The 11,459-nt window shown below is 36.3% G+C and overlaps 1 protein-coding gene across 1 annotated transcript; it reads left to right on the top strand.

Moving 5' to 3' along the window:
* The first annotated feature begins 448 nt into the window (after positions 1 to 448).
* Positions 449 to 2,311, top strand: TUSC1 (tumor suppressor candidate 1). The gene has a single exon (XM_010388478.2). It carries the CDS (start codon positions 973 to 975, stop codon positions 1,600 to 1,602), a length of 630 nt encoding a protein of 209 aa, XP_010386780.2. The 5' UTR covers positions 449 to 972; the 3' UTR covers positions 1,603 to 2,311.
* The last annotated feature ends 9,148 nt before the right edge of the window (positions 2,312 to 11,459 follow it).

The raw sequence follows: 11,459 nt of genomic DNA, 5'->3' as shown, positions 1-11,459 counted from the left end.
TTTTTTTTTTTTTTTGAGACGGAGTCTCGCTCTGTCACCCAGGCTGGAGTGCAGTGGCCAGATCTCAGCTCACTGCAAGCTCTGCCTCCCGGGTTTATGCCATTCTCCTGCCTCAGCCTTCCGAGTAGCTGGGACTACAGGCGCCGCCACCTCGCCCGGCTAGTTTTTTTTTTTTTGTGTGTGTGTGTATTTTTAGTAGAGACGGGGTTTCACCATGTTAGCCAGGATGGTCTCGATCTCCTGACCTTGTGATCCACCCGTCTCGGCCCCCCAAAGTGCTGGGATTACAGGCTTGAGCCACCGCGCCCGGCCAGTATGACCTAGTTTCTACAGAGTTCTGAACAATTTAAAAAGTGAATTCCTGGCCATTCACAAATTGGGAACTGACTGCATTGTTTGGAGAGCTAAGTGTTTCCACTGGGGAATCCCATGACAGGTGTTCAGCCCAATTCTGTTGAACGTTTTATTAAACATAGGAGTGAGTTAAACCACTGGGTTTTAAATGAAGTACTTATACATAGAGCTTTTCAACTTGCCCCATAGCTTTTGTCCCATTAGTTTTGAGAATGCCGTGTAAAGCGCAAAGTAACCACTGTTGGTTGCGCTCTGGGGCGGGCGAGGACGGCTTGTTCCTGCAATGCCCAGGCCTGCACGGAAGCGCCCTGGCAGAACTCAGCTGAGTATACACGCTTTTTCCCGCGCAGCCGGAGGGCTGAACAGCAAAGCGCTTCCCGGGGAAACTGTGTGTCAGCACAGCCTGGAGATAGCAGGCCCAGGGGGCAGCTCCACCACAGGAGACAGGACACGCCTCTGCCTGGGCAAATTCCCGGCCTCCTTTGGCTCTAAGCCAGCAGCCGCCGCCCGCCACCTCCTCTCTTCCTCCGCCGTCACCCCGGCCGCCCTGCCGGCCCCGAACTTGCCCCCGCCTGGGCGCGCGGCCCCTCAGTCCGCTGGGCTGGCGGCGCGGTTGGGATGGGACCGATGTGGCGCATGCGTGGTGGCGCCACTAGGCGCGGGAGTTGCTGCGGCGGGGACGGTACTGTGGCCAGCCGAGGGCCAGGCCGCTCGGGCCGGACTCGTGGGGGTGGCAGCAACAGCGGCGGCGTGGGCTGGCGAGGCCGCGCGGACGGCGCCCGACAGCAGCTGGAGGAGCGGTTTGCCGACCTGGCGGCGAGCCACCTGGAGGCCATCCGTGCGCGGGACGAGTGGGACCGGCAGAACGCGCGGCTACGACAGGAGAACGCCCGCCTGCGGCTCGAGAACCGGCGGCTGAAGCGCGAGAACCGCAGCCTCTTCCGTCAGGCTTTGCGGCTCCCCGGCGAAGGCGGCGACGGGATGCCCGCGGAGTCGGTCCGGGTCCCTGAAGAGGCCAGCACGAACCAGAGGGCTACAGACAGCGGCCCAGAGGACGAGCCGGGCAGCCCCAGGGCCCTGAGGGCCCGACTTGAGAAGCTGGAGGCCATGTACCGCCGGGCCCTGCTGCAGCTGCACCTCGAGCAGCGGGGACCACGTCCGACCGCGGACAAGGAGGAGCAGCCTCTACAGGAACCTGACTCCGGGTTCCGCTCCCAGGACTCGGAGCCCTCCGGGTCCTGGCTGTAGCCGAGGCCGCAGCCAGAGAGAGGCGGGGCCTCGAGCGGGCCCCTCCTCCCCGGTTCCCAGCGCCCCCCACCTCGCGCACGCCCTGGCCCGCGCTGTAACCGCGGATAGCTTGGACCACGGTGCCCTCCCGCCCCAGCCAGCGGACACTTACAGGTGGCGCTTGGCCATCCGCTTGGCGGAGATCGAGTGGGTGCAAGGGCCCTCGGGACCTCCCACATGTACAGTTCCCCTGCCTCTTGCCCTGGCTAGTTTCCCTGGAGAGAGGCCTAGCCAACAAGGAAGGGACGGATTTTAAAACAGCAAGAACTGGGTGCCAAGAAACATTTCATATTCCCTGAACTTTTCTAGATGTTGTGAGAACCTGTTGTACTTTTTTTCCCTGTATTTTGGTTCTGAGGGATGAGTAATGCGTTTTTAATTGGTTGAGTTCGTACATTTTTCAATCCCCTAAAGCCTTCAGCTATTCTCTCTTATGTGGCCAACATTTTAAGTACAGTGTTTGCTTTTATAAGTCGGTGTTACTTGGATGTCCTATAAAATACCCAATTTTTATAAAGATGATATTTATAACCTAGGAACTCACGCCTGCCTTGGCTGCAGTCCGTGTACATCTAATATATACTCATTTGTTTGCCCCCAGAGAAATTTTAAATTATCTGCCTATATCGTGATCTTTTGAAATGGTCAATAAATCTGGTGCATTAAAAATCATCTGAAAGGTTCCAACGAGCATTATTTGAAGTGTGTTAAATTTTTATATATTTTTAAAAGATACCTTTGTGAATATACTAATTTAAATCTGGTTTTAGTTGTCCTTTGTAAACTATCATGTTCTTTTAGCTTTATGTAACAGTTATCTTTTAAAATAATCTGAAGATTAGATAGTCTAACAGTTATTTTAATCTTTAATATTAGCTTAATTAGTACGTAATTTACCTTATTTTGGTAATTTACCTAATTTACCTTATTTTGACTAAGGACTTCTAATAAATTATAAATTACTTGTATATCAAAAGCTCCCCCAACAAAGTGATGTCTCAGTTATTTCAATGGCACAAAAAAGTCAGTAGTTTAGGGATAAATGTCCTAAAATTACTTTTATTGCGCTTCGTTAGTAACACTTTTGCCAACTAAGTAATGAAGAGGATACCATTGTACCTGATAAAAAATCATGGGTCTAAGAGTGTTTCAATGATGGAAAACATTTCATGGGAAAAAAATCATGAATAGAATTGTCAGGGGAATAAAATATACTAGTTATGGCATAGTCCAAAACTTTTAAATATTATATATTACAGAACAATGTACCAGGGAAACAAGTTTTGTGATTTGTCTAGTTCTGGGTTTTGAAGACACTATATTTTGCTTAAAGGTAATTGAAATTCAGATGTGAATATTAGAATCTTCCCCTATGGCCAAAAAATATAAGAAGGAACTTGTTGAGAAGAGGTAGGTATATGGAAATAAATTATATTCCCCTTGACTTCATTTTCTAAGAGTGAAAGAAATACAGTGATGTACTGCCTAACTGACATTTCAGTCAGGGATGGACTGCTTATATGATGATGGTCCCGTAAGATTATAATACTGTATTTTTATTGCACGTTTTCTATGTGTAGACATGTTTAAATACACAACTGCTATTGCGTTGTAATTGCCAGCAGTATTCAGTACAATAACATGCTTCCAAACTTGTAGCCTAGCAGGAATGGGCTCTACCATATAGCCTAGGTATGTAGTAGGGTATACCTTCTAAGTTTGTGTAGGTACACTGTAATGTTCACATAACGAAATTGCCTAGTGATGCATTTCTCAGAACACGTCCCATTGTTAAGAGACCCATGTCTGTAAAACATGTTTAGGAGGCAGTAGGAATTGGAGAACGGAAAAACGTTTGTCCACCTTACTGCTATTAAGTTGTAACTTCAGGCTTAAATTGGTTAAACTCTCCAAATCTTAGTATTCTCATTTGTAAAATGAACGTAAGGTCTACCTCAAAATGTTATAAAAATGTTATTGAGATAATATAAGCAAAAGGCCTGCTTCAACGCAAGTTCAATATCTATGGGAATTATAATCCAAAGTCTGAAAATTGTAGATGCATATTTTTCTTACACTTTTCCCTTGCTTTCTGTATCTTGCTTCTCTATGACTTTAGAAGTATTAGCAAAGATATATAAATTTAGAATAAATTGACATTTTTTACTTCTTAGAAGCAAATAGAAGAGAGAAAAACCTATATAATAAGAATAATGAAATATAAGTTTTAAAAAAATTGCCACATGTCACAAAATTGGGGATATTTAACCAACCAAATTATTTAGTTTACATAGTTCTTAACCACTTTTTGTCTTAAAATTATATACATATGAATGAATGCTAAAAATTGTAAATGTTACTGGTGAAAACATTTTTATAATGGGATGTAAGTGCGTGCGCACACACACACACACACACAAATGAGGGTAACGTTTGAGCATAATTCCTAAAAGGCATTGCAAATTCTGAAAACAAAATGCTTATAAGTTGGGTTAAAGCTAATGTCTATTTCAAGCTCGATGAAGTTCTCTGCTGATAACTGATAAAGTATCATGTAATGTGAAAGAGGTTTTGTTATATCACAATATGTAGCAATTAAAGAATTGGGTAAAGTTGATTTTAGAAAAGCTTCTCGTAGAGGAGGCTTTACAATCTAAAGTTGATTTTAGAAAGGATATACAATGATATCCTCTTCATTACTTAGTTGTCAAGTGTAATTCATTAATGAAGTGCAATAAAAGTTAACAGGACATTTATCGCTAATCTAGAAATTTTAGTTTGATCTAGGATGCATTTTGATTTAAAATAAACAAAAACTACAGTGTACATACCTGATTACAATGACATTTTCTTTTCATTCTTTCAGATTATTTGTACAATGAAAAGAGGGCTTACAGTTTATAGAAGTAAATGACAAAAATGTGTATCTTCTTAGCAAGCGAATTTAGTGAGGGGGGATTGGCATGTTTTTAATAAACTTTTTTTATGGTTGCTACTCACAAAAGTACACTTTATCATATCTTGTATAAAAATTAGAAAATGAATCAAAGCAATATAAAAGGAGTACTTACGTAGATCATAGAATAAGCTTTTTTTGCTAAACATCTTCAATATTATGAATATTTGAAAAATACTCGAAAACTTTTTGTCATGTTTAAATATTCTTAGATATAGTTTTGCCAATTCACAAGTATTGCCGTGATAAAGATAATATCAAAGTATTTAATAAATTAAATTAACAGTATATACTGAAAAATTATTAGCATCCTGCCCTTGATCCCAGTGCCAAAAGACCATTTTCTCTTTTGCTAGATTTTTAGCAAAAGGATAGATTTTTACTGAGAATTTGTCACAAAATGTTTGGAAAATCTTCATGAATGGCAAAATTTTTTATATTTAGTGATGAATTGATTAAAAATTCTAATTTTTTCTAGTATAAACTTATTTTTTGACTATCTAATGTGTCACCAGATACGCAAGTAGTATATATATATATATATGAATTTTCAATGCATAGTATCCTTTTCCATTGGTGTAAAAGTGATAATGTATATTAAAAAGCTTTAAAAAGTCATTTAATTATGGTATTTTGTAAGCTAATCTTATTCCTGATAATTGGGTAAAGCCTAACATTTTTCTTAAATCATTTAATTATCTTATCCAATCCATTATTTGCCCCTATTAGAATTGATACACAATTTCCTTGACCTTACATTTTTCTGTATTTTCTTTAATTTGTATCATTTTAAGCATGTAACCTCTATTGTATTTTAAACTTACTGACTTTGTCATTAATTATGGTGAAGGCTCTGTTGCTATGAAAAGAAACCCAACAATTAAGTAGCTATAAAAAACAACTATTTTTTCTCTAACAAAATACTCTAATTAGGGTGCTTAAGGATGTCAGGAAGCTGTACCCATATGATCATTTGTGGTCTCAGACGCCTTTTGTGTTGTGCCTCTGCCTTGCCTTTGCTTCATCTGTATGGTAGAAACAGATTACCATACTCAGGTTTCAGTTTATGAGAATAGTAACTAGAAATGGGAGGCAGCATACCCAGATCTGAAAATGACATAAATCTCTCCCATCACGTTCTGTCAGTACAACATCATTACATCACCATTCAACTTCAAAGGAGGCTAAAAAATGTAATTAAGTTGTGTAATCTTTGGTCCAGCTATGATTTCATTATAACGGAAGAATGGGAGAACAGATTTTTATGGACAACCACCTTAAATGGAGGCTGTCATCTATTTAGAATTTTAAAATATTTTATGTCTTAGTATAGTATTTTTGAAACTACATAATGTAGTTAAAAATAAAAATATAATATGATTGCTTTGTAGAATGAAAAAAAATCTGACTTTTTAAATTCACCTATGCACTATTCTTATGAATACAAAACATCAGATATTGCTTTGTATTTAAAATAAGGAAATATAGCTAGTAAATTTTGTATAGGACATCCCTGTAAGTATGAACTATCTGTAAAAATTGTATATTATAAATATATGGGGTTTAGAGCCTATAAGTAGTAAGCATTATTCTATTATGTGTGTATATCTAAATGAAAAACTTGAGGGGAAATGAATTTTGTTCGTCTTATCTATTATGTACCACAATTCTACAACTTTTATAGCTGAAACAGACCTTACAGGTTTTAGCCCAGCATCCTTTAAACTTTTTTTGTCAATAACTTTGAAGAAATTCACATCTTACATAGCATGCTAGTTGAGTATTCTTCATTCATTTATTAAGAACAGTTAACCAAAATTGAATGTGAATGCTCAATAATTAAAAGTCAATAGAACTGTTTAACTCTAAAACATAAATATTTGGCTTGTGAGTGATTGAAAATCAATTTGTTGATCAACCCTAAACAAAATTTAAATTTTACTAAATATTGTGCTATAGAGAAGGCTATGACCTCTTCACTTGCCCTCTTGAATATGTACATGTGTAGGGATGCTTCAGTTTTTCAGAGTATAATTAATATACTTAAATATACTTGTATGATAAAACAATATAGTTTATACCTATTTACTTGTGCTATCCTTCTCAGTATCAGTCTGTTAATTACAATTTCTTTAAACATAACTAATTTCTGTGTGTTAACTTTCACTGTGCTACATTTCAGGATTCAACTAATTCCAAGATTAAACTTGGTCTTCAAAAGTTCTGGAAGCTTTACTGGTGGATAGTAGAATACTATTATAATCCTATTATATTTAAAATTTTTCAATATTTTAAATAAATTGCAATGATCACATATTAATGTTAATGATACTAAGTTCTATTAATATGTCCTTTGCTGATTCCTCACATTTCTATGTATGTTGTTTAAAATAACATACATAAAAAGAAGGGATGTGCTTAGAAATAGAATGAGCACAGAAACAAAGAGTTGAAGACGGCTGGTTCAAAACCGGAAGGAGATAAAATAGGACAACAAAATAGGATATCTGAATTAGATGGGACTGCTATAACAAAACATCATAAACTAGGTGGCTTATAAACAAGAGAAATTTATTTCTCACTGTTTTGGAGGCTGGCAGTATGAGATGAGCATGCCAGTAGACTAGGGTTCCAGTGAGGGCCCTCTTCCGGGTTGCAGACTGCTGACTTATTTTAACCTCAAATGTCTGAAACAGAGAGCTCTGGTCTCCTCTTTCCATATATGGTCACTAATCTCATTCTTAGTGCTCCAGTCTTATGACCTAATTATCTCCTAGGGGCCACACCTCCAAATACCATCACATTGGGAATAGAGTTTCAACATATGAACTTTGTTGGCGACATAAACACTTAGTCCACTGCATAACATGATGCTGAACAAATGTACTAGGGTTTTCTTTACTCCAAAATATGTTCATTGAAATACTATCTTAATTTTCCCATTATGATACCAGCAATATGCAATACAATTACACTATCTTATATGGCTAAACTAAGAAAATATTAAAATCTATCTCAGCAACTATCTGAAAATCTGTATCCCCATATCTTTAAACCAGCACTGTAAACTAATGTTCTTGGATGGTGGCCAGAACTAACATATCTGCAGTTGTCCAAGTCAGACAGCTGGGACTATCGATACCACTATCTTATATATTCTTTTAAAAATTCTATGTGTTTGTGTGTGTGTGCATGCATGAATACGAATGCTCATGTGCAAACAAACCCAAGAATTTATACACACTGTGTAGATTCCCCACACACCCATGAGCAGAAAATATTACTTGGACATCATTCCAAATCAAGACCTTTCTAGGTACTTCATTCCTCTTATTGGTTTAGACTAGCTTTTGCTCTTAATAGTAATGCTACATTAAATATATGTGTATGTTTCTTATTTCATATTTATACAAATGTCTCTTAATAAATTTATATAAATGTGTTTTTATTTTTAAAAGCTTGCAGATTTTTAATGCAAAAGAGACTACCAAACTGCTTTCTGCAGAGTGTGTACCAATTACATTTCACCCAAAATCTTTGAGATGCCTGTTTTCCGATATTCTTACCACATGGTGTAGTACCAAATGTTCATTTTGCCTATGTGACAGATGGAAAACTTAATCACATTGTAAGTTTTAACTTACATGTCTCCTATTACAACTGAGATTAAGCTAGGATCACCATTTGGTAAAATTTTAGAGGTTGAGATTCATGTAGATAATACTTAAGGAAATTTATATTTCCTTTAATGTGAACTTATTTTTTTGTAGGAGTGATATGTAAGTATTTTTTTCTGAAATCTTCTGAATTTATGCTGCTTTTAATCTATAAATGTCAATGTGGTCACATTTTCAGTCCTTTATTATTTGTGGATTTATGTAATAGTTACATATACACTATATATATATATATATATATATCTTTATCTAATTTATCTGGAATTATTTTGATGTTAATTTTGGTATAGAGATCCAAATGTATTTTTATATCAAAAGGATATCTGTTGATCATCATTGATTAATTTTTCCTTTCCTTAATAAAATGTAATGTTACCTTAATCGTATATTAATCTTCTGGGTATAATTGTTTATTATTTCTGTTTATTATTACTTATTTTGTTCTATGAATCTATTCATATAGCTGTACCATATTGCTTAATCACTATAACTTTATAAAATATTTCAGTCTATAGTAATGCTAGTGCCCCTCAGTACTCTTTGTTAGCAAAAATTTTCTTAATTTTGCATGTTTTTAGATGAAAGCTTTACAATATTCTAAAACAAAATGTCTTAGGCTGAGTGCCGTGATGTATGCCTATAATCTCAATGCTTTGAGAGGCCAAAGCAAGAGCATTGCTTGAGCCCAGGAGTTTGAGACCAGCCTGGGCAACATAGGGAGACACTGTCTCTACAAAAAAAAATTAAAAATTAACTGGGCATGATGGTGTGCACCTGTGGTCTTAGCTATTCAGGAGGCTGAGGTGGGAGGATTGTTTGAGCCTGGGAGGCTGAGGCTGCAGTGAGCTATGATGGCACCACTACACTCCAGCCTGGGTGACAGAGTAAAACCCTTCCTCAAACAAACAACTCCAACATGTGTTGTTGATATTTTAATCTGGATGCAATTAAATGTAAGGTTTTAGAGATAACTGACATCGATAATAGTGAATGTATCCATCCAAAAACAGGTTATGTCTCTGTATTTGTGCAAATCTTCTTTTCTTTCTCACTCACAAGCTTGTGAAATTTTCTTCATATGGATTGTGAGCATTTTAATTAATTTTATTACTAAATATTCTAGCTTTCTTGTTGCTAATACAAATGGTATCTTTTCTATATTATACCGTCCGATTCATTGTTTAAATTTAGCACTATAGAAGAAAACTATTTTAAAGATTTACATTCAGCTAAATTGCTGAATTATCTTATTGTTTAAGCTAATTTTAAAAGTTATATTTAAGTTTTTTCAGGCCTAAAATTATAACTTTTTCCAGTATGTTTTACTTTATTTTTTCCAATTTTTAGACTTTTTTCTTCTGTGATCTTATGATTCTCATTTTCAATTTCACTGGCTAACACGTCCAGAAAAAAATAAAGTTAAGTAATGGTGGTGAATAAGCAAAAATGTTTCTGACATTAATAGGAATGTTTCTTGCTTTCTCTATTAAGAATGATGTGACTGCTCTGTTATTTCCTGATTTTGTAGTCTTTATCATAACTATGGTTATATACTTATTCCATAAAAGTTTTTCTTTTTTTTTCACTTTTGTTACAGAACAGTTTATATAGTAATGGAGTATATATTTGGTAAATTTCACACGTGGGGCTTTTTGGGATAGATTGATTATTTTGGGAGGCACAGAGTAGATCTTTCAAAATTTGCCTACTTATTTGGTGGAAATGTATTTCTTTACAAACTTGGCTCAAGTTGACTAAAGACAGCAATGTACAAGTAGGCCCTCTTTATCTGGTTGTACATCTACGAATTTAAAAAACGACTAATATTTGGAAAAAATAAAAAATAACAATACAACAATAAAAATAATACAAATAAAAATACAGTATAATAACTATTTACATACCATTTATATTGTATTAGGTATTATAAGTAATTTAGAGATGATTTAAATTATACAGGAGGATGTGTGTAGGTTACATGCAAAAACTATGGCATTTTATATAAGACACTTGAGCATCTGCAGGTTTTGGTATCCTGGCATGAGGGTGGGGAGGTCCTGCAACCAATCCTGTGGATGCTGGAGGACAATTGTATGTTCTTTGGTTAAGAGAGAAGTTCTCCCTCTCTGTTGCTGAACTCAGTAGTGCCCTGGCAGCTTTCATATGATCTTAGGAATGGTAGCATGGGGAGATGGAAGAAAACTTATTTCTTAAAAACATCATTGCACCTTGGTTTGTGTCTGGAGTTTATTCTACTTTTGGGCTTCCAGCTATGTGAGAAAATATATTTTCTTATTGTTTAAGCCAGTCTGCGTTAGGGAATTTTCTTAATATGAGTCAAAATGAAATATTATATAGCAATGAGAATGAACACTACAATGACACACCAAAATACAGGTGTCTCACACACATAAAGAAAAGAAGCCAAACACACAAAAAATACTGTGTTATTCAATTTATAGAGTACAAAACAGTTAACACTTACCTATGATATGAGAAATCAGGATAGTGGATGTTCTTTGGTAGGTAGAGACACTGACAGGAAAGGTACATAAGAATGACTTCCAAAAAAATTAGAATCTATAGAAGAAAAAAATATTTCTGAGATATGTCTTATTATACATATTTATAACCATTTAGTATCTTTTGGTGCAGGGCTAGGTGAGAAGACCAGAGGAATGGGATGGAGAACTCAGAACTATGCCCACATATATTTGAAAACTTAATTTATGAAAGAATTGCCTTTGAGGTTTACTGAAATCAAGATGAACTTGTCAATAGAAGTGCTATAAAAATAGATTATCCCTATGGAAAAAAAATTATTTTTGCCCTTTACCTCACATCAAATACATACTTTTTAACTTAGGTGAAAGTCTTAAATTTGAAAGATAATGTTTGATAAAATTCTAGGAAACAATATGGGAGAATATCTTTATGATCCATAATGATAAAACTTTCCTTAACACATACCTGAAACCAAGAGATTCTGTATTTTTATAAATAAATTAACAATAAAAATAAATTATGTTCTCAAAAGCCAGCACAAATTGAGTGGAATGTGAACTGGATGAATATAATTGAAAAATATAAAATGGGTAAACATCTAATATCTAGAAATGTTGAGAACTAGTGTAAGTCAAATAAAAAATAGAAAGTCATCCCCATACAGAAAAAGACAAAAGACT

The sequence above is a fragment of the Rhinopithecus roxellana genome, chromosome 16, assembly GCF_007565055.1.
Source record: "Rhinopithecus roxellana isolate Shanxi Qingling chromosome 16, ASM756505v1, whole genome shotgun sequence".
Lineage (NCBI taxonomy): Eukaryota > Metazoa > Chordata > Mammalia > Primates > Cercopithecidae > Rhinopithecus > Rhinopithecus roxellana.
The sequence above is the reverse complement of the archived record's forward strand: the minus strand, read 5'-3'. Positions and strand labels throughout refer to the sequence as shown.